This window comes from Pongo abelii, chromosome 5 (genome assembly GCF_028885655.2).
Source record: "Pongo abelii isolate AG06213 chromosome 5, NHGRI_mPonAbe1-v2.0_pri, whole genome shotgun sequence".
Classification (NCBI taxonomy): Eukaryota; Metazoa; Chordata; class Mammalia; order Primates; family Hominidae; genus Pongo; species Pongo abelii.
Window position 1 is genome coordinate 46,823,581 of NC_071990.2, and position 26,710 is coordinate 46,850,290.

At 38.6% G+C, this 26,710-nt stretch overlaps 1 protein-coding gene across 7 annotated transcripts in view; it reads right to left on the minus strand.

Moving 5' to 3' along the window:
- The window catches only part of LOC100458771 (24-hydroxycholesterol 7-alpha-hydroxylase), a 139,205-nt gene that overhangs the window by 61,454 nt on the left and 51,041 nt on the right, over positions 1 to 26,710 (minus strand). For 4 of the 7 annotated variants that reach the window (XM_063724823.1, XM_063724825.1, XM_024249196.3 and 1 more), the window contains 2 exons: positions 23,493 to 23,588; positions 22,537 to 22,625 (listed from right to left, as the gene is read on the minus strand). In XM_063724823.1, coding sequence (XP_063580893.1) covers positions 22,537 to 22,625; positions 23,493 to 23,588 — 185 coding nt within the window. Of the gene's footprint in view, positions 1 to 18,126; positions 19,066 to 19,185; positions 21,954 to 22,536; positions 22,626 to 23,492; positions 23,589 to 26,710 lie in introns of those variants that run through there. The other 3 variants (XM_054557600.2, XM_063724824.1, XM_024249197.3) reach the window with 3 other exon arrangements.

Here is a 26,710-nt window from a genome sequence, read left to right on the forward strand (position 1 = left end):
AAGAGGCTTATTTGGCTCATGGTTCTACAGGCTGTACATGAAGCATAGTGCCAGCATCTGCTTCTGGTGAGGGCCTCAGGAGGCTTACAATCATGGAAGAAGGTGAAGGGGAGCCAGCATGCAACACAGGGAAAGAGAATAAAAAAGAGAAATGGGAGAGGTCCCAAACTCTTTTTAACAATCAGATCTTGCAGTAGTTCATTGCCACAGAAAGGCCCCAAGCCATTCATAGGGGATTTCCCCTCATTATCCAAACACCTACCAATAAGGCCACCTCCAATACTGAAGATCACATTTCAACATGAGATTTTGAGAGGACACACATCCATACAATATCAGATGTGTTTCCATTTTTACTTGTCTCAAAATTTAAACAAAGTGTTATGTCTTCTTTGGCCCATTGTTATTCAGTAGTATGTTGTTTAATTTCCATATATTTGTGAATGTTCCAGTTTTCCTCCTGTTATTGATTTCTAGTTTCATACCACTGTGGTAAGAAAGGGCACTTGATATGCCTTCAACTTTTTCAAATTTTTTATGGTCTACTACATGACCTATCTTGGAGAATGTCATAGCACTAGACATAGGTGCTTGAGAAGAATGTATATGCTGCTGCTGTTGGATGAAATGTTCTGTATATGTCTGTTAGGTCCATTTGGTCTAAAATGTAGTTCAAGTCCAATGTTTCCTTATTGATTTTCTGCTTGGATGATCTCTCTATTGTTGAAAGTGGGGTATTTAAGTCCCTTACTATTATTGCATTGATATTTATTTATCTCTTTAGTTCTGTTAATATTTGCTTTGTATATTCAGGTGCTCTGATGTTGGGTACACATTTATTTACAATTGTTATACCCTCTTGATGAATTTATCCCTTTATCATTTATATAATGACCTTCTTTGTCTTATTTTACAGTTTCTGAATTAACGTCTAGTTTGTCTAATCAGAGCTAACCCTGCTGTCTTTTGGTTTACATTTACATGGAATATCTTTTTCCATCCCCTTCACTTTCAGCCTATATGTGTCCTCAAGGGAGCATTTTATAGGCAATATATAGCTGGGTATTGTTTTTGTTTGTTTGCTTTTTTTGTTTTGTTTTTTTACCAATTCAGTTATTATGTATTATGTGACTTTTGACTGCATAATTCAATCCATTTACACGCAAAGTAATTAATTATAGGTAAGAACTCACTATTGCCATTTTGTAAAAATTTTCTGTTTTGTAGTTCCTTAGTTCCTTTGTTCCTCTCTTGCTATCTTCCTTTCTGATATGATTAGTTTTTGTAGTGGTATACTCTAATTCATTTCTGTTTATCTCTTGTGTGTTTACTATAGCTTTTAGCTTGGTGGTCACTATGAGTCTTACAGAAAACATACTTATAGCAATATATTTTAACCTAATAAAACCAGTACTACACTATACTGCATACCTATCCAAGGGTGCACTCAATTTAACTTCATTTGCCTACAGAAACTCTACATTTTATTTCTCTCCTACCCCCACATGCATTATATGTTTTTGATGTCACAGTTTACTGCTTTTTTATTATCTATCTCTTAAAAAAATATTGTAGCTATAGTTATTTTTAATGCTTTTGTGTTTAATCTTTTTTTCTGGAGTTAAAACATATTTATATAACACCATTATTGGATTATCATATTCTGATTTTGACTACATATTTACCAAGACCAGTGGGTTTTATACTTTAATGCATTTTTATGTTATTAATTTGTGTCCGTTCATTTAAGCTTGAAGAAGTGCCTTTAGCATTTCTTATAAGGCAGGTATAGTAGTGATGAACTCCTTCAGCTTTGTTTGTCTGGAAATATCTTTATGTCAACTTCATTTTTGAAGGACAGCTTTGCCAGATATGATATCATTGGTTTTCAGAGTGTTTTTTCTTTCAGTAGTTTGAATATATCATCCCATTCTTTTCTGGCCTATGAAGTTTTTCCTGAAAAGTACAATATAGTTTTTTTATTTTTTTTATTATTATTATACTTTAGGTTTTATGGTACATGTGCGCAATGTGCAGGTAAGTTACATATGTATACATGTGCCATGCTGGTGCGCTGCACCCACTAACTCGTCATCTAGCATTAGGTATATCTCCCAATGCTATCCCTCCCCCCTCCCCCCACCCCACAACAGTCCCCGAAGTGTGATGCTCCCCTTCTGTGTCCATGTGTTCTCATTGTTCAATTCCCACCTATGAGTGAGAATATGCGGTGTTTGGTTTTTTGTTCTTGCGATAGTTTACTGAGAATGATGATTTCCAATTTCATCCATGTCCCTACAAAGGACATGAACTCATCATTTTTTATGGCTGCATAGTATTCCACGGTGTATATGTGCCACATTTTCTTAATCCAGTCTATCATTGCTGGACTTTGGGTTGGTTCCAAGTCTTTGCTATTGTGAATAATGCCGCAATAAACATACGTGTGCATGTGTCTTTATAGCAGCATGATTTATAGTCCTTTGGGTATATACCCAGTAATGGGATGGCTGGGTCGAATGGAATTTCTAGTTCCAGATCCCTGAGGAATTGCCACACTGACTGCTACAAGGGTTGAACTAGTTTACAGTCCCACCAACAGTGTAAAAGTGTTCCTATTTCTCCACATCCTCTCCAGCACCTGTTGTTTCCTGACTTTTTAATGATTGCCATTCTAACTGGTGTGAGATGGTATCTCATTGTGGTTTTGATTTGCATTTCTCTGATGGCCAGTGATGGTGAGCATGTTTTCATGTGTTTTTTTGGCTGCATAAATGTCTTCTTTTGAGAAGTGTCTGTTCATGTCCTTCGCCCACTTTTTGATGGGGTTGTTTGTTTTTTTCTTGTAAATTTGTTGGAGTTCATTGTAGAATCTGGATATTAGCCCTTTGTCAGATGAGTAGATTGCAAAAATTTTCTCCCATTTTGTAGGTTGCCTGGTCACTCTGATGGTAGTTTCCTTTGCTGTGCAGAAGCTCTTTAGTTTAATTAGATCCCATTTGTCAATTTTGGCTTTTGTTGCCATTGCTTTTGGTGTTTTAGACATGAAGTCCTTGCCCATGCCTATGTCCTGAATGGTAATGCCTAGGTTTTCTTCTAGGGTTTTTATGGTTTTAGGTCTAACGTTTAAGTCTTTAATCCATCTTGAATTGATTTTTGTATAAGGTGTAAGGAAGGGATCCAGTTTCAGCTTTCTACATATGGCTAGCCAGTTTTCCCAGCACCATTTATTAAATAGGGAATCCTTTCCCCATTGCTTGTTTTTCTCAGGTTTGTCAAAGTTCAGATAGTTGTAGATATGTGGCATTATTTCTGAGGGCTCTGTTCTGTTCCATTGATCTATATCTCTGTTTTGGTACCAGTACCATGCTGTTTTGGTTACTGTAGCCTTGTAGTAGAGTTTGAAGTCAGGTAGTGTGATGCCTCCAGCTTTGTTCTTTTGGCTTAGGATTGACTTGGCGATGCGGGCTCTTTTTTGGTTCCATATGAACTTTAAAGTAGTTTTTTCCAATTCTGTGAGGAAAGTCATTGGTAGCTTGATGGGGATGGCATTGAATCTGTAAATTACCTTGGGAAGGATGGCCATTTTCATGGTATTGATTCTTCCTACCCATGAGCATGGAATGTTCTTCCATTTGTTTGTATCCTCTTTTATTTCATTGAGCAGTGGTTTGTAGTTCTCCTTGAAGAGGTCCTTCACATCCCTTGTAAGTTGGATTCCTAGGTATTTGATTCTCTTTGAAGCAATTGTGAATGGGAGCTCACTCATGATTTGGCTCTCTGTTTGTCTGTTATTGGTGTATAAGAATGCTTGTGATTTTTGTACATTGATTTTGTATCCTGAGACTTTGCTGAAGTTGCTTATCAGCTTAAGGAGATTTTGGGCTGAGACAATGGGGTTTTCTAGATATACAATCATGTCATCTGCAAACAGGGACAATTTGACTTCCTCTTTTCCTAACTGAATACCCTTTATTTCCTTCTCCTGCCTAACTGCCCTGGCCAGAACTTCCAACACTATGTTGAATAGAAGTGGTGAGAGAGGGCATCCCTGTCTTGTGCCAGTTTTCAAAGGGAATGCTTCCAGTTTTTGCCCATTCAGTATGATATTGGCTGTGGGTTTGTCATAGATAGCTCTTATTATTTTGAGATATGTCCCATCAATACCTAATTTATTGAGAGTTTTTAGCATGAAGGGTTGTTGAATTTTGTCAAAGGCCTTTTCTGCCTCTATTGAGATAATCATGTGGTTTTTGTCTTTGGTTCTGTTTATATGCTGGATTACATTTATTGATTTGCGTATATTGAACCAGCCTTGCATCCCAGGGATGAAGCCCACTTGATCATGGTGGATAAGCTTTTTGATGTGCTGCTGGATTCTGTTTACCAGTATTTTATTGATGATTTTTGCATCAATGTTCATCAAGGATATTGGTCTAAAATTCTCTTTTTTTGTTGTGTCTCTGCCCGGCTTTGGTATCAGGATGATGCTGGCCTCATAAAATGAGTTAGGGAGGATTCCCTCTTCTTCTATTGATTGGAATAGTTTCAGAAGGAATGGTACCAGCTCCTCCTTGTACCTCTGGTAGAATTCGGCTGTGAACCCAACTGGTCCTGGACTCTTTTTGGTTGGTAAGCTATTGATTATTGCCACAATTTCAGCTCCTGTTATTGGTCTATTCAGAGATTCAACTCCTTCCTGGTTTAGTCTTGGGAGGGTGTATGTGTTGAGGAATTTATCCATTTCTTCTAGATTTTCTAGTTTATTTGCGTAGAGGTGTTTGTAATATTCTCTGATGGTAGTTTGTATTTCTGTGGGATCGGTGGTGATATCCCCTTTATCATTTTTTATTGCATCTATTTGATTCTTCTTTTTTTCTTTATTAATCTTGCTAGTGGTCTATCAATTTTGTTGATCCTTTCAAAAAACCAGCTCCTGGATTCATTAATTTTTGGAAGGGTTTTTTGTGTCTCTATTTCCTTCAGTTCTGCTCTGATTTTAGTTATTTCTTGCCTTCTGCTAGTTTTTGAATGTGTTTGCTCTTGCTTTTCTAGTTCTTTTAATTGTGATGTTAGGGTGTCAATTTTTGATCTTTCCTCCTTTCTCTTGTGGGCATTTAGTGCTATAAATTTCCCTCTACACACTGCTTTGAATGCATCCCAGAGATTCTGGTATGTTGTGTCTTGGTTCTCGTTGGTTTCAAAGAACATCTTTATTTCTGCCTTCATTTCGTTATGTACCCAGTAGTCATTCAGGAGCAGGTTGTTCAGTTTCCATGTAGTTGAGCGGTTTTGAGTGAGATTCTTAATCCTGAGTTCCAGCTTGATTGCACTGTGATCTGAGAGATAGTTTGTTATAATTTCTGTTCTTTTACATTTACTGAGGAGAGCTTTACTTCCAAGTATGTGGTCAATTTTGGAATAGGTGTGGTGTGGTGCTGAAAAAAATGTATATTCTGTTGATTTGGGGTGGAGAGTTCTGTAGATGTCTATTAGGTCTGCTTGGTGCAGAGCTGAGTTGAATTCCTGGGTATCCTTGTTGACTTTCTGTCTTGTTGATCTGTCTAATGTTGACAGTGGGGTGTTAAAGTCTCCCATTATTAATGTGTGGGAGTCTAAGTCTCTCTGTAGGTCACTCAGGACTTGCTTTATGAATCTGGGTGCTCCTGTATTGGGTGCATATATATTTAGGATAGTTAGCTCTTCTTATTGAATTAATCCCTTTACCATTATGTAATGGCCTTCTTTGTCTCTTTTGATCTTTGTTGGTTTAAAGTCTGTTTTATCAGAGACTAGGACAACCCCTACCTTTTTTTGTTTTCCATTTGCTTGGTAGATCTTCCTCCATCCTTTTATTTTGAGCCTATGTGTGTCTCTGCACATGAGATGGGTTTCCTGAATACAGCACACTGATGGGTCTTGAGTCTTTATCCAATTTGCCAGTCTGTGTCTTTTAATTGGAGCATTTAGTCCATTTACATTTAAAGTTAATATTGTTATGTGTGAATTTGATCCTGTCATTATGATGTTAGCTGGTTATTTTGCTCGTTAGTTGATGCAGTCTCTTCCTAGTCTCGATGGTCTTTACATTTTGGCATGATTTTGCAGCGGCTGGTACCGGTTGTGCCTTTCCATGTTTAGCGCTTCCTTCAGGAGCTCTTTTAGGGCAGGCCTGGTGGTGACAAAATCTCTCAGCATTTGCTTGTCTGTAAAGTATTTTATTTCTCCTTCACTTATGAAGCTTAGTTTGGCTGGATATGAAATTCTGGGTTGAAAATTCTTTTCTTGAAGAATGTTGAATATTGGCCCCCACTCTCTTCTGGCTTGTAGGGTTTCTGCCGAGAGATCCGCTGTTAGTCTGATGGGCTTCCCTTTGAGGGTAACCCGACCTTTCTCTCTGGCTGCCCTTAACATTTTTTCCTTCATTTCAACTTTGGTGAATCTGACAATTATGTGTCTTGGAGTTGCTCTTCTCGAGGAGTATCTTTGTGGCATTCTCTGTATTTCCTGAATCTGAATGTTGGCCTGCCTTGCTAGATTGGGGAAGTTCTCCTGGATAATATCCTGCAGAGTGTTTTCCAACTTGTTTCCATTCTCCCCGTCACTTTCAGGTACACCAATCAGACGTAGATTTGGTCTTTTCACATAGTCCCACATTTCTTGGAGGCTTTGCTCGTTTCTTTTTATTCTTTTTTCTCTAAACTTCCCTTCTTGCTTCATTTCATTCATTTCATCTTCCAGGGCTGACATCCTTTCTTCCATTTGATCGCATCGGCTCCTGAGGCTTCTGCATTCTTCACGTAGTTCTCGAGCCTTGGTTTTCAGCTCCATCAGCTCCTTTAAGCACTTCTCTGTATTGGTTATTCTAGTTATACATTCTTCTAAATTTTTTTCAAAGTTTTCAACTTCTTTGCCTTTGGTTTGAATATCCTCCCGTAGCTCGGAGTAATGTGATCGTCTGAAGCCTTCTTCTCTCAGCTCGTCAAAGTCATTCTCCGTCCAGCTTTGTTCCATTGCTGGTGAGGAACTGCGTTCCTTTGGAGGAGGAGAGGTACTCTGTTTTTTAGAGTTTCCAGTTTTTCTGCTCTGTTTTTTCCCCATCTTTGTGGTTTTATCTACTTTTGGTCTTTGATGATGGTGATGTACAGATGGGTTTTTGGTGTGGATGTCCTTTCTGTTTGCCTCAGCTGCAGGTCTGTTGGAGTACCCGGCCGGCCGTGTGAGGTGTCAGTCTGCCCCTGCTGGGGGGTGCCTCCCAGTTAGGCTGCTCGGGGGTCAGGGGTCAGGGACCCACTTGTGGAGGCAGTCTGCCCGTTCTCAGATCTCCAGCTGCGTGCTGGGAGAACCACTGCTCTCCTCAAAGCTGTCAGATAGGGACATTTAAGTCTGCAGAGATTACTGCTGTCTTTTTGTTTGTCTGTGCCCTGCCCCCAGAGGTGGAGCCTACAGAGGCAGGCAGGCCTCCTTGAGCTGTGGTGGGCTCCACCCAGTTCGAGCTTCCGGGCTGCTTTGTTTACCCAAGCGAGCCTGGGCAATGGCGGGCGCCCCTCCCCCAGCCTCGCTGCCGACTTGCTGTTTGATCTCAGACTGCTGTGCTAGCAATCAGTGAGACTCCGTGGGCATAGGACCCTCTGAGCCAGGTGCGGGCTATAATCTCCTGGGGCACCGTTTCCTAAGCCCGTCGGAAAAGCACAGTATTCGGGTGGGAGTGGCCCGATTTTCCAGGTGCCGTCTGTCACCCCTGGAAGGGGAACTCCCTGACCCCTTGTGCTTCCCGAGTGAGGCAATGCCTCGCCCCTGCTTCGGCTGGCGCACGGTGCACTTACCCACTGACCTGCGCCCACTGTCTGGCACTCCCTAGTGAGATGAACACAGTACCTCAGATGGAAATGCAGAAATCACCCGTCTTCTGCGTCGCTCACGCTGGGAGCTGTAGACTGGAGCTGTTTATATTTGGCCATCTTGGCTCCTCCTCCAAGTCCAATATAGTTTTATAAAGGTTCTCTTGTATGTGACAAGTCACTTTTCTCTTGCTGCTTTTAAATTTCTTTGTCTTTGACTTTTGGCAATTTGATTATAAGGTGTCATGGTGAAGTTCTCTTTGGGTTGAACATGTTTGGAGACATTTGAGTTTCACAGGTGTAAATGTCCATATCTCTCTCAGGGTTTGGGAAAATTTGAGCCATAATTTATTTAAATAAGGTTTCTCCCCCTTTCTCAATCCTCCTTCTGAGACTTTTATGATGCATACATTGGTTTCATTATTAGTGTCCCTTAAGTCCCATAGGTTTACTTTACTCTTTTCAATTTTTTTCTCCTTAGTCTGGATAATTTCAAAAGATCTGTCTTCGATCTCAGAGATTCTTTCTTCTGTTTGGTTGAGTCTGCCGTTGAAGTTCCCTATTGCATTTTTTCAGTTGATTCACTGTATTTTTCAGCTCCAGGATTTATGTCTGCTTTCTTTTGATCTTTCCATCTCTTTGTTTCACTTCCAGTTTTATTAATATATTGTTGTTCTGATTGATATTATTGAGTTCTCTTGTATCTTGCTGAGCTTCTCTAAAATAATTATTTTTAATTCCTTTTTAGGAAGCTTATAGATCTCTAATTCTTTAGGGTTTCGCATTGGAAAATTATAGTGGTCCTTTGGTGATGTCATTTTTCCTTTGTGTATGTGTTTATGACCTTGCAATGATATCTGTGCATTTGAGGGAGCAGTCATCTCTTCAAGACTGATGGGCTGGATTTGTGGGGAAATACTTTCATTTGTGGGTGAGTGCTATGCTAAGTGAATAGGATGTGGTGGCATAGGCATAGTCTGTGCAGTTCCATCAGCTGTAATCAATATTTGACAGGACTGTGGGGGTCCTCAGTGGCCAAGGTTGTAGATGTATTTGAAGGCAGTAGTAGTGATGAAAGTTTTAGAGGGCCTTAGTGTCAAAGATTGCTGTGGTCCTCCTGCTATTCTTTTTCCTGGGGCCTCCTAGGACACTGTGGGGAGTCCTAGCCAAATGGATTCTCTTGGTGCTGGGTGTGTCACAAGGGCATGCTGGTAACCACAGTAGCACTGGTTCCAGGGCACAGGCATTTTTGTGGTAGTGATGGTCCCAGTATTCAGCACATAGGTGCTCAGAGCAACATCAGAGCCAGAGTCCTGGGCTCAGGAGTGTGTGGAACATCTATGGCACCTGGAGAACAGGGCCATAATTCTATAGCAGTGGATGTCATCAGTGTCTGAGACAGGCATTTGACAGTCTTGACTGATATAACTAAAGTAAATGAAGCTCAGCCCTTTAAAAAGGCACAGGTTATTTAGAAAGCAATTAACTTATATGATTAGGAAGTGCTAATACAAGATTTCATGGAGTTCAATAATTCTTGAAAGAAAACTCTTGCTTTTAAGGGAATTATATTACTGAGGATACTTTTGGTTGCAAGGAACAGAAAACACACATCAGACTGATTTCTATATTGAGGAAATGCATTGCTTTATGTATATGAAAAACCTGTGGCTCATGCTGGCTTCAGGAAGAGATCATTCCAGCAGCTCAGTGATGTTGCCATGGAGTCAGTTTCCTTCTACTGCTCTGTTTTATGTTATCAACTTCAGCATAATATTGTCTGCTTTTCTAGTCTCAAAATAGCTGCACCACTTTCTGGGGTCAAATGTGTCTTTATGAAGATCCTGGAAGGAATGATTATTTTTGACCCAGAAGTCTCAACAGAAACCCTAGTAGTTAATTTTCCTGCTTAAAACATCTGCCAATACCTAAACTAATCACTATTGTAAAGGAGAGAGGGGGCAGGGATGTCATGTGCTGATTGTCTTAGGGAAGTGTTCCATCTCTGCAGAGCTGGGAGTGGAATCAGTGCTTCAGAATCCCCATGGATATCCAAGTGAAAATTAAAACTATTAGAAAGCGAGGAGAAGGAATTAGGTGATGAGGAGATAATAACCTATGGACAATATTGTAACATAGCACAGTTGTAATTCGAGTCCCCTCTTCTTAGGAATGAAATTTCTTTCGAACATTAGAGATACCTAACTTATTAAAGAGTAGTCATTCAATTAAGATGAGATAAGAAAGCCCATGGGAGAAAAAAAGGATATCCAACCCTAAGTGGCCTTTCTTTCTCTCCATAGATACATATCCTGCCCAGGTATTCTGTGCGCAGGATGGGGGCTGGAGATCTATTTTGTAAATAAAGGAAAAGGGTGTCATCCTGAAATTTTTGCTCAGAAATAAACATAGTTTGTTTTAGAATCACTTTGGTCTAAGTATCAAAAATCGCTGTTAATTTTTTTAGGGAGCCAAGATGGCCAACTAGATACAGCCAGGAAGAAATTCTCCCACTGAAAGAGACTAGACTATTAAGGAGACCAGCATATTCTGAACAGGTCTTTGGAAAGAAGGCATGGAGAGTGGACACAAAAAGGACACAGATCATAGGCTGAAAGTAGAGAAAGTTGGGAACACTGCAGGGGGTTGCCGAGCACCAGGACTCATTTCTGGGCCCAAGAGGCTCCTAAGGAAAGGGTGAGTGAAATAGGCATGGAGTGGCTCACCTTCACCATGGACTTCTGGGATCCTAGTTATGGGAGATCCCACAACTCCCATGACATTTGAGCTGCCAGTGATAATTACCTGGAGAGTGGGCAGAAACAGAATTCCAGCCTGGAAGGAGCCCAGAGGGTTTGACATGGGAATGTCTATAGTGGAGCATGGCCATGGACACTCATCCCACAAGGCTCACCATACTCCTTTAGGTGACTTTAGCCTTTGTTAGCTGCTGGACCTGGAGAGAGTGGGGTTGTCTTGTCCATGCAGTCTGATTTGAGCACACCCCAATCTGCTGGCCTCTCTCAGGGTCCCTGCCTGGCTGCAACCACATGCAGCCCAGCCTCAGTTGCCCAGCTAAAGTGCTTGTCAGTGGCCACCACAATAGTTCTTTCACTGGCAGATGCTGCATACCCATTGGAGCACTTTTGCATCTTGCCAGCATGCACCCACCTGCAGCCTTCCCACATTGATGTGCACTCACTCATAGCATCCCCCTGTCCCCACCTCACTGGAATACATGCACACAGGGGCCCACCACTGCCCTGCCAGAGCACTTTTGCCAGAAGCTCCAGTCAAGTGTTGTTGCCAACAGACTGGAAACATCTCAAACGCTCCAGCACAGCCCGTGCTTTAACCTCAAGGGGCCCCAGAACAAAGCTGTGGGCCTGCTCCCAGCCCTCCTGGGTTAGAACACCCAGTCCAGGAGTGATGAGCTGAGCCTTGGGCCTCTGAAAACATCCAGATATGAAGCCAGTCAACTAAATCCAACTTATACCACAGCCAAATCTTCAAGGGCATTGTATTAATCCACTGTCACATTGATATAAAGAAATACCTGAAACTGTAATTTATGAAGAAAAAAGTTTTAATTGGCTCATGGTTCAGCTGGCTGTTCAGGAAACATAGTGGCTTCTGATTCTGGTGGGGTGGGTAGGGCCGAACTTCAGGAAGCTTCCAATCATGATAGAAGGCAAAGGGGGAGCAAGCTTCTTATGTGGCAGGAACAGGAGCAAGAAAGAGATGGGGGATGTGCTACACACTTTTAAACAACCAGATCTCACAAGAACTCAGTCAGTATTATGAGGACAGAGCCAAGAGGGATGGTGCTAAATCATTCGTGAAAAACATCTCCATTATCCAATCACCTCCCACCAGGACCCGCCTCCAAAACTGAGGATTCCAATTCAATATGAGATTTGGGTGGGGATGTAGATCCAAACCATATCAGGTATCAAAGAATATAAGAAGCAAAAAGTCCCATCCAAAAGATTAAAAGAACATCAGCTCACACAGATGAGAAGGAACCAGTGCAAGAATTCTGGCAACTCTGAAAGCCAGAGCATTTTTTAACCTCCAAACTACCACATTAGCTCCCTAGCTATAGTTCTCAACCAGCCTGAAATATCTGAAATGACAGATATAGAATTCAGAATCTGGATGGCAAGGAAGCTCATCAAGATATAGGAGAAGGTTGAAACCCAATCCAAGGAAAACAGTGAAATGGTCCAAGAGTTGAAAGATGTGATAGCCATTTTAACAAAGAACCAAACTGAATTTCTGGAAATGAGAAATTCACCACAGGAATTTCAGAATGCAATTGGAAGCATTGATAACAGAGTAAACCAAGTTGAGGAAAGAATCTCAGGGCTTGAAGACAGCTCCTTCAAATCAATGCAGGCAGACAACAATAAAGAAAAAATAATTTATAAAAATGAACAAAATCTTTTTGAAACATGGGATTATGTTAAGAAACAAAACCTACAACTTATTGGCATTCCTGAAAAAAATGGAGAGAGAACAAGCAACTTGGAAAACATATTTCAGGATATTGTCCACAAAAATTTCCTCAACTTCACTAGAGAGGTTGACATGCTCATAAGATTCTCCAAAGTCAATGCAAAAGAAAAAATCTTAGAGCCAGCAATGGAGAAGGGGCAGATCATGTACAAAGGAATTGCCATCAGGCTAACAATGAAACGTTCAGCAGAAACCTTACATGCCATGAGAGATTGGGGGTGTATATTTAGCATCCTTAAAGCAGAGAAATTCTAACCAAGGATTTCATAGCCAACAACACTAAGATTCATAAGCAAAGGAGAAATAAAATCCTTTTCAGACAAGCAAATGTGAACAGAATTCATTACCACTAGACCTGCCTTACAAGACGTCTTTAAGGGACTACCAAACAGAAATCAAAGATCATTATCTGCCGCCACAAAAACACACTTAAGTACAGAGCCCACTGACACTATAAAGCAACTACACAATCAAGTCTACTTAAGAACCAGTGAACAACACGGTGACAAGATCAAATCTTCACATACTGATGTTAACCTTGAATATAAACAGGCTAAGAACCTCGTTTAAAAGGCACAGAGTGGCAAGCTGGATAAAGAAACAAGACCCAACTGTATTCTGTCTTCAAGAGGCCCATTTCACATGCAATGACACCCAAAGACTCAAGATAAGGGGATAGAGAAAGATCTACCAGGCAAACAGAAAATAAAAAAAGAGTAGGGGTTGTTATTCTTGCTTCAAACAGAAGAGACTTTAAACCAACAATGCTCAAAAAGGACAAAGAAAGGTGTTACATAATGATAAAGGGTTAAATTCAACAAGAAGACTTAACTTTCCTAAATATGCATGACTCTAACACTGAAGCATCCAGATTCATAAAAAAAATTCTTAGAGGCTTCTATTGAGACTTACATACAACACAATAATAGTGGGAGACTTTAACAACACACTGACAGTGCCAGACAAGTCATCAAAGCAGAAAACCTAACAAATATATTCAGAACCTAAATTCAACACTTGACCAAATGGACCAAACAAACATCTATAGAATACTCTATCCAACAACAGAATATACATTATTCTCATATGCATATGGCACATACTCTAAGATTGACCACATGCTGGGTCATAAAAGCAATACTCAACAAATTCAAAAAATCAAAACCATACCAACCACATTCTCAGACCACAGTGCAATAAAAATAGAAATTAATACCAAGAACATCTCTCAAAACCATATAATTAGATAGAAATTAAATACTCTGCTCCTGAATGACTTTAAAGAATGAAAGTAAGGCAGAAATAAAAACTAATACTTGGAAATGAATGAAAACAAAGATACAATATACCAGAATCTCTGAGACATAGCTAAATCAGTGTTAAGAGGAAAGTTTACAGCGCCAAATGCCTACAACAAGAAGTTAGAAAGATCTCAAATTAACAATCTAATATCACCTACAGAAACTAGAAAACCAAGCACAAACCAACCCCAAAGCTAACAGAAGAAAATAAATGACCAAAATTGGAGTTGAACCAAAATTGAGATACAAAAATCGAGACGCAAAAATCCAGACAAAAGATTAAGAAAACCAAAACTTTGTTTTTTGAAAGAATAACTAAGATTCATAGACCACCAGCTAGATACATTAATAAAGAAAAAAAAGAGAAAAGATCCAAATAAACACAATCAGAAATGACAAAGGGGAAATTACAATCAATCCCAAAGAAATAATTTTAAAAACCCTCAGAGAGTATTATGAACACATCTATGCACACAAACTTGGAAACCTAGAATAAATGAATAAGTTCCTGGAAACATGCAGCTTTCGAAGATTTTACCAGGAAGAAATTGAAATACTGAACAGACCAATAATGAGTTCTGAAATGGAATCAAAACTCATTATTATATTATAATCTAACAACCAAAAAAGCCCTGGACTAGAAGGATTCACAGCTGAATTCTACCAGATACATAAAGAAGAGCTGGTACCAATCTTGAAATTATTGGTACTGAAATTATTCAAAAAAGTCAAGGAGGAAGGACTCCTCCCTAACTCATTCTATGAGGACAGCATCATTCTGATACCAAAATCTGGCAGAGACAATGAAAAAAGAAAACTTCAAGCCAATATTGCTGAATAAAATACATGCAACAATTCTCAACAAAATACTAGCAAATTGATTTCAGCCATATACCAAAAAGCTAATCCACCATACTTTGTATCCCAGGAATAAAGTCTACTTTAAAGTAAATAAAGCTTACTTTGTTTACTTAATTTACCTTGGATACAAGATTGGTTCAATATACACAAATCAATCAATGTGATTCATCTCATAAACTAAACTAAAAACAAAAAATACATGATCATCTCAATAGATGCAGAAAAGGCCTTCGATAAAATTCCACATTCCTTCATGTTAAAAACCCTCAACAAACTAGGCATAGGAGGAACATACCTCAAAATAATGAGAGCCATCTACAATAAACTCATAACTGACATCATGCTGAATGGGCAAAAATTGGAACCCTTCCTCTTGAAAACCGAAAGAAGACAAGAATGCCCAACTCTCATACTCCAATTCAACCTAGTACTAGAAGTCCAAGCCAGAGTAATCAGGCAAGAGAAAGAAATAAAAGGCATCCAAATAGGAAGAGAATAAATCAAACTATCTCTCTTCACAAATGATATGATTCTACACCTAGAAAACCCTACTGTCTGTCCCAAATGTCCTAAAACTGATAAATAACTTCAGTAAAGTTTCAGAATACAAAATCAATGTGCAAAAATCAGTGGTATTTCTATACACCGACAACACCAAGCTGAGAGCCAAATCAAGAATGCACTCCCATTCACAAAGGCCACACACATAAAATACCTAGGAACACAGCTAACCAGGGAGGTAAAATATATTTAAAATAAGAATTACAAAACACCAAGGAAAGAAATCAGATATGACACAAACAAATGGAGAAAGTGCTCCATGCTCATAGATAGGAAGAATCAATATTGTTAAAACGGTCATACTGCACAAGGAATTTAAATATTCAATGCTATTCCTATCAAACTACCAAAGTCATTTTCCACAGAATTAGAAAAAACTATTCTAAAATCCATATGAAACCAAAAAAGAGCCCAAATTACCAAAGTAATCCTAAGCAAAAAGAACAAAGCTAGAGACATCACATTACCTGACTTCAAACTATACTACAAGGCCACAGTAATCTAAACAGCATGATACTGGTACAAAAACAGACATATGGACCAATGGAACGAATTAGAGAATCCAGGAATAAAGCTGCACACTTAAAAACATCAGATCGGATAAGTAAGCAATAAAAACAAGCAATGGGGAAAAGATATCCTGTTCAATAAATGGTGCTGGGATAAACTAGCTAGCCATATGCAGAAGATTGAAACTGGACCCTTCCTTTCATTGTATACAAAAATCAACTCAAGATGAATTAAAGACTTAAATGTAAGACCTAAAACTTCAATGACTGTAAAAGAAAATTTAGGAACTACCATTCTGGACATAGGCCTTGGCAAGGATTTCATGATAAAGTCTCCAAAAGCCATTGCAACAAAAACAAAAATAGACAGGTGGGACCTAATTAAACTGAAAAGCTTCTGCACAGTAAGAGAAACTGTCAACAGAGTAAACAGACAATCTACAGAATGGGAGAAAATATTTGGCATATGCATCTCACAAAGGTCTAACATCAAAAATCTATAAGGAACTTAAATCAACAAGCAAAACACAACCCCATTTAAAAAAAATGGGCAAATAATATGAACAGACATTTCTCAAAAAAAGAAATACACATGGGAAACAAGTATATAAAAAACTGTTCAACATCACCAATCGTTAGAGAAATGCAAATGAAAACCACAATGAGATAACGTCTCACATCATTCAGAACGGTTATCATTAAAAAGTCAAAAAATAACAGATGTTGGTGAGGTTGAGGAGAAAAGGGAATGCTTAAACATTGCTGATGAGAATGTAAAACAGTTCAGTCACTATAAAAAGCAGTTTGGAGATTTCTCAAAGAACTTAGAACTACCATTTGACCCAGCAATCCCATTATACCCAAAGGAATATAAATGATTATACCAAAAATACACATTCATTCATATGTTCATTGAAACACTATTCACAATAGCAAAGATATGAAATCAACCTAGATGCCCATTAACAGTGGACTGGATTTAAAATAATGTGGGGCCAGGTGCAGTGGCTCATGCCTGTAATCTCAGCACTTTAGGAGGCCAAGGTGGGAGAATCGCTTGAGCTCAGGAGTTCAAGACTAGCCTACGAAACATAGTGAGACGTTGTCTCTACTAAATTTTTTTAAAAAATTAGCTGGGCACTATGGCATGTGCCTGTAGGCCCAGTGACTCAGAAGGCTGAGGCAGGAGGATGCTTGAGAACGGGAGGTTGAAGCTACAGTGAGCTACGATCACGCCAATGCACTTTAGCCTGGGCAACAGGGCCTGTCTCAAAAAAAAAAAAAAAAAAAAAAAAAAGAGAGAGAGAGAAAAGAAAAAGAAAGTATGGTACATAGTAACACCATGAAATCCTGTGCAGCTATAAAAAGAATGAAATCCTGTCCTTTGCAGCAACATGGATGCAGCTGAAGATCATTATCCTAAATGAATTAATACAGGAACAGAAAACCAAATACAGCATGTTCTCACTTACAAGTGGAAGCTAAACATTAAATACACATGGACACAAAGAGGGAATCGTTGTGGGTGGAGCATGGGAGGGGGGTGAGGTTCAAAAAACTACATATCAGGCACTGTGCTTACTACCTGGTTGACAAATCACTTGTATATCAAACTCCTGAGACACTCAATCTACCCATACAACAAACCTGCACATGTACCCGCCTTGAACCCAAAATAAAAGTTGAAAAAGAAAAAAAAATCACTCTTAAATTGCTGCTTCTGTTCTTGACATACTTATATCTTAGCTTCATAATGAAATATCAAAATGAAATGGCCAGGAAAATAATGACTGCAATTTTGCCAATGGTTTCTATGCTCCTTTGAGTGACTCATTGCTCCTTTGCAAAGCAGTGAGAAGAGAGAAGCATGGCTAAAAATCAATAAGGATTCTGATAACCTGGCTCAGAGTCTTAGAATTAGCCACATTCACCTTTCCCACCCTCATTCCTAACCCTCTTTTATATACTCTCCAGGATATGTGCACACTCTTGTGAAAATGTTAGGAAACAATTATACCAGTAAACACAACTCCTTTAATTATATTTAACAACTAGAGTTGAGGGGATGCATTTGTTTATGGAACAAATTCCTCAGAATAAATTGGATTTTTAACTTGTCATTAAATCTATGGGGATTTAAATTTGCTCAATCCTTAAAAGCAATCAGCTATTTCTAAGTATAAAAGGGAGAAAGCTACTAATAACACTTCTCAAATACAAGAGTGTGCAGATACTTTACTATATAAGGCACAGCTTTTAAAATGGCATTATCTTTAACATAAATATATAGAAAAAATGTGCTCAGAGCATCATAAGTCCCAAATATATGATTGCCTTGCTATCACTAACATATACGTATATTATATTCCTATGAGCACTTAATTTTTTTTCTTCCCTTGAAGTTTGATACTGCTGCATCTTAGGAAGCTGAGCTTTCTTTTATGTTGTTTACTGGTTATTCTAATCTAGTCCAAAAGCCTCTTCTAATCCTCCTTCCTCCAAATTCTTATGGCAGTTGTTACATATCTGAGTCTTCTGGCATTTTTCATGTGCCATCTTAAGCTGTTAAGTAGGGCTTTTTTTTTTCATATGGCTATGTCTCATTTCCCCAACCACATTATAACCAATTCAGAAATGTTATGAGTCTTTGACTCTTCCCAGTTTTTAACAGGGTGACTTGGGTGGGAATATAACATCCTAAAGTAAAGGGGCTTCATCTGATTTGTTTTCCATGATAACTCCTAGAACCCTAACCTGACACATAGCACACACTCAGTAAATAGTTATCGAATAAAATAATAATTGTATTAATACTAGATGCTCAAGAGATGTTTGGTTAAAAACAGTACTACTAAATTACTCTTAGATGGACCTCTGATTTTAATTAATTTTCCAATAGATGTGTGATTTTCATTAGGAATTCAAGACACAAAGGAATTCAAGTCCTTTGTGGCCTAGGACTCCCTAGAATACATGAAAGACCCAAACGCACACAAAAAGTAAAAATCACACTTTCTATTCCTGAGGAATCCATGCTTCATTTTAACTTCTCAAGTATTGCAGCCTTCCTCTTATTACACTCTCTGCTTATCCAAGCATGCCTTTATAAGCAGATTAATCTTGCCAAAGATCAGGGCTGTTGTTTTACACTGGAGTTTAAGCCATATCAATTTGCACAATGACACAGCCAATCAGGCATCCTCTTTCAGGAATTAGAACCAAGGAAAATCAAGCTTGTTGGTTTTGGTGTGTGTTCCAGGGGACAGGTATAGCAAGCACATCCCTAAGATCATCAACTCTCAGAGGTGCTCACTCAAAGAAGATTTCCTCCACACTGAAAATCCTCCGTCTTATTCCTCCATTTAAATCGTATAGTTTAATGTGAGACTGTCCGCTATAATGAGACTCTTCACTTTGCAAGCTACAATTTCTGAAGAAGTCTGGTGGTTCATGCTGCTCTTTCTGTTTGTTTTTCTGAAACAAAACAAAACAAAAACAAATCACCAGACTTCTCCAGTAGTAGAATTACTAGAAAGATTTTCTTCCATGTGCGACAAGGAAGTGCCTCGCAGTGGGATCCTGCTCCAAACCTACTTTCAGAACCCCCACGACTATGAAGAGGAACCACAGTTCTTCCATTCTGATTTTTGGTTGTTATCCCATGGCAGCACCGAGTACATATTGACTTAAATCAGCAGAACCTTCTGTGTTTACTTGTGAGAGGGGTTCTCATACCACCTCAGTGGCTTGAACTCCAAGAAATGACAGCTGCAAGGCCATAAGAGTGTGTGTTCATGACGAACTTTGATCATCAGCCATATTACGGGCAACTTTCTCTGACTCACTGAGTATTTGGTGCATGAGAAAATAAATTGGCACCTGGAACACAAATCAAGAATGAGTGCAATTTTCTGGGGATTACAACTAAGGATTTGTGGGATTAAATTTCTAGTGCAAAAAAATCTATCTTGGTATACATTGTCCAAATGAAGTCATTTGCTTTCCTGAACAATTTGCTATTTTATTTCTCTTTAGAAACAAAACATTTCGTGCATTGGCTGTTTAAAATAAGTAATAAGTAATACGACAAAATTAAGGACATTTTAAAACAGAAACAGTAGAAAACTAAACTTAATGAGGTTTCTTAAATAGGTCACGTGTATTCAACATTTATATTTAACTGGTAGATTTTGGTTAACTGATATATATATATTGACACACTCTACTTTCAAAGGAAAACTTCAGATCTTGCTCCCAGACTCTCCCTCATTCCTGATTTCTCTATTTCCACCATCTCTACCAGACACCTGGATCTAAAGCCACAGTCCACCTCAAAGCCTTCCTCTCACCTAACCCCCGCTTCTAATTATCTTCCAAATCTGGTAGATTCCAGCACTCCATGTCTCACACATAGAATATTAGCATAACCATATAACCTAAGTCATGCTTCACACGAATCCATTCTGCCCAAAACCTTTTAGTTCTTTATTAGCGCCACGTGAGCTGCATATAAACTCATATATCAGGTATTAAGCGGCCTTTTCAATTGGGCCAGTGTACATTTTCAGCCTTACTTCTCACCACTGTAATCTGGTCCCACTAACAGTAAAAGCATAAGGCCTTAAGCCACATGCCTCTGTGCTTAGTAACCCTTTGCTCATTCTGTTGTCTCAAGCTAAAAGGTCTTCTGCCACTTTCCCCAGGAAATCTTCTGAGAGCATCTTGACCAGATGTATTCTTTCTCTTGAAGCTCAGTGTGACGCTTTGGCATCTCTCGACCAGAAATCCTTGCAGTTATTTATTAACTCAATGTCCACTTTGCCCCTACTAAGTTGTTTCTCATGTGGGTTGAGAACATGTCTTACTCATGCCCAAAGCCCCTATGGTAGCCAGAGCACTGCCTTGCACAGAGTAAGAGCTCAGCGCACTCTAAAAATACGTAGTTTCTGTCTAAAGAAGATATTATTGATTGAGTTGCAGCATCATGGTTCCCTTTATTATACCAATTACTTTCCAACTCAAAAAAAGTCTGTTAGCCTCAAATGTCATCATGGAAGGTAGTAATAGCACCTCTTGAAAACAATAGTCAGCAGGTAATCCTTGACCATTGGCCCATACTACACACTCCATTGCAAGACATTTCAGTCATTGGTTTAAAATACTGCTAGCTCCAGGTCAAGGATGATTATAATAAATTATTTAGTTGCTATTGGTATAGATAGATAGATAGATAGATAGATAGATAGATAGATAGATAGATATAGTGATATAAAGAAACCTGAAAAAAGTAGCATCTATTGTTTTTAGAAGAGCTACTCTTAGGACATTGACATTTGGTATGTGACAAAAACAAAAAATTTGTTATTGGCTTAAGAACTGCTTCTCTAAAGTGAAAATAATATGAGAGGCAGGATGAGCATGATGGGTTTTTGTTGCTAATGTTGTTGTGTGTTATATGATGTCCCTAAAGTAACTGATACTCAATTACAATGTTCAGCTTTGGAGTTTTATGGTGGGTATGTCAGTATATGGTGGGTATTCAGCTCCAAACAATGGAACCCTCAACTAAAACTGACTTAAAAAGTAAGGACACTTATTATCTAACATAACAGGAAGTAGACAAGCTCCTCAAAACTGACGAATTCAGCGACAAAATAATATTACCGAGATTCCAGGGATTCAGGCTCCTACTATATTTCTGCTCTGCCATCTACAGACTGCACCATCATACAGCTTATTCCTCTTGAACTTGCTGCTAGTAACATCTGAGGCTGCATGCTTCCTTGTTCATATCCAGTGGGACAGGATGAACAGGGCCTCATCCTGAAGAAGTCTCTCCTTTCACTCTGTTTGGCCAGTTTAGCTCAACTTCCTAAGCAGCTCAGCAAAACACCAGGCACCCATTTGCTTAGGCTTAGATTTCTAGAATAATGTCTAAAATGAGGATAGAATTTCCATGATTGCCTATGACTAATTAATACTATTTTAGGGAAAGCGTAAATTACTAAAATCATACCAATACTCTAAACACATGAAGAATGGAAGGATAGAATGGATACTGTGGAGCAATTAATAACTGCAAATATAGACTGGCATTATTGTTCAAATAATGAAGAGGACTGACTTCAAGAAACTACAATTTTTTAAATATAAAAATTTAATAGATTTCTACATTCATTGAGAGAGATTTTGTCATAAACAGGTACTGGGGTTTCCCCTACAGAATCATCCCCAATGAAGAAATGTGATAAATTTAATGTAGATTGTACATTCTATGAAGTCAGCGACCATGTCGGTCTTCCTCAGTGCTCTCTGAAGCTTAGAAGAGGGCCTGGCACAGATGAGATGTTCAAAAACCTTTTCTGCTTGAACAAATAAAGATAACAATAACTTTCATTAAACAATGGACACTTGCATTAGAACAGGGTATCACACTGAGGAGGAGGGCTGGGTGCCAGATTAATTTAACTATAAAAGGTATCAAAAGAAAGTTTTCACAAACCAAACTAACGCCATAGACAAAAACCACCTAGTAAGCTCCTGCTATGCTCCAAGCCAAAGATGTTCTAGAACCCTAGCAAATATCCATGACAATGTCATAGTAAAAGAATATAATTCTATCTTTATTTTTAAAGAAGGTAGCACTCAAACCACTTCCAATTATCTTTGTGTGAAAGCTGACAATTTGAACCATAAATGCTGCTTTGATGTGGCATCTGGCAAGTGTAATGTTCTCTTCTCATGAGGTCCCCTATCAGAAGCCACTTTAGATATTCCCACAGAGACACTGCACAGGATCACAGATAAACCAGACAAAATGTGTTCTTCTGGATTTCCCTATAGTTTAAATATATATATCAAGAGATTAAGCCAAAGTTGTCCCCCTCTGAGCCATCATCTTTCTGCAGACTTTCTGGATAAATGTGGCCCAGCTGTCTGACTGACCTTGCAGGACACTGGAACTTCCCGCTTCCAAATGCCATGAAGCAGTCCAAGAAAGAGTGGTTCTCTAAATTTGCCTTTTTCCAACGTTCCTGTGGGAAGAAAACATTTTTTTTCCAAATCAGCCTTATATAAATAAGCTTAACTTTATTTCTCTAGGCTAAAAATGACCTTGTACAGCTAATCCTTGCATATAAAGTTGCAGGGTTGTTGGTAATTTTTTCCACCCTGTTATTAATATTAGACACAATTGTGTTTTTGGAACATGAACTTATAAATAAAAAGGTTTTTAAAAAATTCTGTTAAGTGGTAAATGTAAATGATAAGGTAAATCAACCGCAGAATTGACCTAAGAAGAGGAAGAATATTTATAATAAGGTCTCAGTCTCCATCATAAAATTGCTCTTGGTAATAAATTTAGTAATAAGACACTGACATCCCTGCCTGTTGGAAAAAGCTTGGGATGCAGAATGAATGCATCTGGATGCCATTTTTGACAGTTTTACCTAAAGGCAGAGAACAGACTAAATGACCTCTTAACATTCTGTTCGGCCCTGTAACTTTCCAGTTCTAAGAAACAGCAGATCACGGTTTTAATTTGCTTTATTTGTATTTTTTTGTACTCCTTGGAAACCAATGACAGAAGCACTTGTCTGAAGAACATGAAATAAGTCTTCTATCAAAAACAGGCTTATTTACTTGAACATGCCCTTCTGGTTTCATGTAAAATGTATTTTAAAGTTAGAGAAGTTTATTACAAAAACTTTTCTAACTGATTTGTAAATGTTGCACTGTCTATATTGCAAATCTCTTCTGTACTTTGTAGTCAACTTTGTTCTTAGTTACGAGAGAAATATGGCTGCTTAATTACATAGCCCTAATTAATTTCTGAATTTACCCTTCTGAAATAAAAAGAAATTAAAATTAAAGAATAATATATACTGAAAGAGATAACTTACAGGTTTGAACAATTCAGGCTCAGGAAAATACTTTGGATTTCTATGCAGCCAAAATGGAGACAACATCAACAAGTCACCAGAAGGAATGATGTAATTCTATAACAGAAAAATCAGCTGCAAATCATTTTTTTGAAATATACTTTAAAGAGAGTTTGGGCCACTAAAAATAATGCTACAATTACATTGTGGTGAAGATATACATTTTATAATTGACTGTGAGAAAATCTAATTTTAATATCTATATAATTATATAATATCTAATTATAAATAATATAAAATCTAATAATATAGTATCTATATAATTCTGATTTCCATATACATATATTTGGTTACATAGAGGAAATTATATAATTCTGATTCACATGTACATATATTCAGTTACATGGAAGGAAATATTAGCTAAATCTCAAAATTTTAGAAACTAGTATAAGTCCATTCTAATGTAGCTTTTGATGTTTGATATTAGGGTTCGTGGCCAGAGTTCTTGAAGGCAGAAACTACAGTGGAGGCTCAGGTTATGAAACAGAAAAATTGGACTCTGAGACAGGGACAATGGCCATCGTAGCACTGAGAAGAGGCGCAGAGGATGTCCTGTTCTTGTGGATACTAATGATAGTGTTAGAGCAGGGGCAGTGGACTTTTCTCAGTCCAGCACCGGTTATTAGGACAGAAACAAATGAAAAACAACTGGTTAGGAAGACACAGGAAAAGGCAAGTGTTGTGTATTTGTTTGGTTGGGCTTGTGTTTGGGGTCACAGTGCTTGTGGGAATGAGGATAAGAATTTCCTCAGGTAGTCTACATTATCCTTCCTGATTCATATGACAACAGATTTTCATGATCTATAAACTATACAAAGAACTAAAACCCATTTCACAAAATCTCCCTATCATCACCATGTTCAGGAACCACAGGACAAAGAGATCTCCCAAGTTTTATAATTGCTAGATAGCTACCAACTTTACCAAGGTAAAGATATTTTATTAGGTAATTCCCACTGCCCATCATCATAAGCCACATCTATTTAACCTTGTATAATTTTGAAATGTCCTCAAGATATTTGCAAAACTTTTACTTTAGGTTTACTTATCCAAAGCATAAACACCTTACAATTAAAAATATGTCTTCTGCTGGGTGTGGTGGCTCATGCCTGTATTTACTTTAGGTTTACTTATCTAAAGCATAAACACCTTACAATTAAAAATATGTCTTCTGCTGGGTGTGGTGGCTCATGCCTGTAATCCTAGCACTTTGGGAGGCCTTGGTGGGAGGATCCTTTGAGCTCAGGAGTTTGAGACCAGCCTAGGCAACATAGGAAGACCTCGTCTCTACAAAAAAATTAAAAATATTAGCTGGGGATGATGGTGCACCTGTAGTCTCGGCTACTTGGGTGGCTGAGACAGGAGGATTGCTTGAGCCCAGGAGCTTGAGGGTACAGTGAGCTATGATTGTGCCACTGTACTCTAGTCTGGGAGACAGAGTGACATGCTATCTCAAAGAAAAATAAAAATATGTCTTTTACTGGTAGCTATGAGCGGAGTATGGGTAGGGATGTCATCATTTTTTTTAACCCAGGAGAACCCCTGTTGGCTCTAGTGGCAGCTGAGTATTGCTTGAGATTTGGCAATTTCAGAACCGGGAGAGCTGGAGAGACTCAAATCTAAGACTGGGAAGACAGTGAAGCTTTTGTAGGTACCCTCTATCATTTTAAAATAGAGAGACCTGTGAGATCCCAGTCCCATCTGTTTGTTTTACTTCTGTTGGAACTGAGGCTACAGAGGTCATTACTGACTCTGGAATCAGCCACAGAGGGCCGTGATGTGTATTTGAGAGCTGGGTTGGGGGCAGCACAGGGACAAGCCTTCAGTCAGGACAACCACAGCCCTTCCCCTTCCCACTGCAAAGTCCTCTTCAGTTGCTGTTGACCTGTGATCATGACTTGGAGGCTGCTGACTGTTGTAGCCTACAAAGCAGGTTAGCAAAGGGAGGAGAACTTCATACAGGTCCTCAATAACAGAATTACCACTAGCAACAGGGAGGAGACAAGAAAGAGGTTCCTGTTGCAGCAGCAGCAACTGCCAGACTGATAAATAGCATGAAGGAATGCTGGAGCTGGTTCTATCAAGAAACCCTCTGAGCAAGCAGACATCATCACGCCCAGCCTAAACAGTCCCTATCTTTACTTACATGACAGATGAAGTGAAAGATCAAGAGGGAGGCAAAAGAGTCGCAGAAGGAGAACACAGATCACTAGCAAAGGGAAGCTACAACTTCTGTGTGTTGCAAGAACTGCATCTCTCAGGTAGACAGAATTGAGCCTGGCCAGCCCACCTCACCTGGATGATGTGAAGCCAAAACGAGCTTCATCTGATAATCTAGAAGTGGGGCTTTCTTTAAAAAAGGAAGAGAAGGCAGGACTCTGTGTTGTAATTTAAGAAAGGTGCTCAGAGCTAAGTGGGTGCCAGGAATATATAATCTTAAAGAGAAAGGAGGAGTCCAGAGGCAACACATCTATAGCAGGAGGTCTGAAGCACACAGCCTTTTCTCCTAGCTTTTAACCAGAGGCTTGCTTGGTGTTTGTGCCAAAAGAAAATAAATAAATAAAATAAGTATTTTTAAAATTAAAGAGTATATTCTTTTGTATGATAAAAACTGATCTCTACAAAAAGTTTGGAAAATTCTGAAAAGTAGAAAAACTAGAAAAGAAAATCCAGAGTTCTGACACCCAAAGACAGTCACTAACTAGCTAGATTTCTTTCCAGTATGTTTACTTAGTATTAATAGGCGATATTTTGTTGTTGTTAAACTTTAAACATAGTTTTGATCCTCCTGAATAACCAATTTAATCTTTCCTAGTTCACTTAACTTCATAACATGCTTTCCCTTTTTATTGTATATTCATGGTGAATATTTCTTCCTCTAATGACTGTTTAATCTTCCATTGGGTAAATTAAACAATAAATAATGTAATCATTCCCTACTTTTTTTTCTATGGTAAATATTGCCACCATAAGCACTTTCTTCCACACAGCATTTTTTCACATAGATTCTGTTAACACAGATGTTCAGATGACACAGGACATGCATATTTTAAGGCTATAAATGCAAAATTTCCTCAAATTTTGTAGCAAAATATATTTCTAACTATAATTTATGAGAATGTAAGTTTCGTTACCCTTCTTTCTGTAATCTGACATTTCTAATGGTTGTTTTAGGTTTA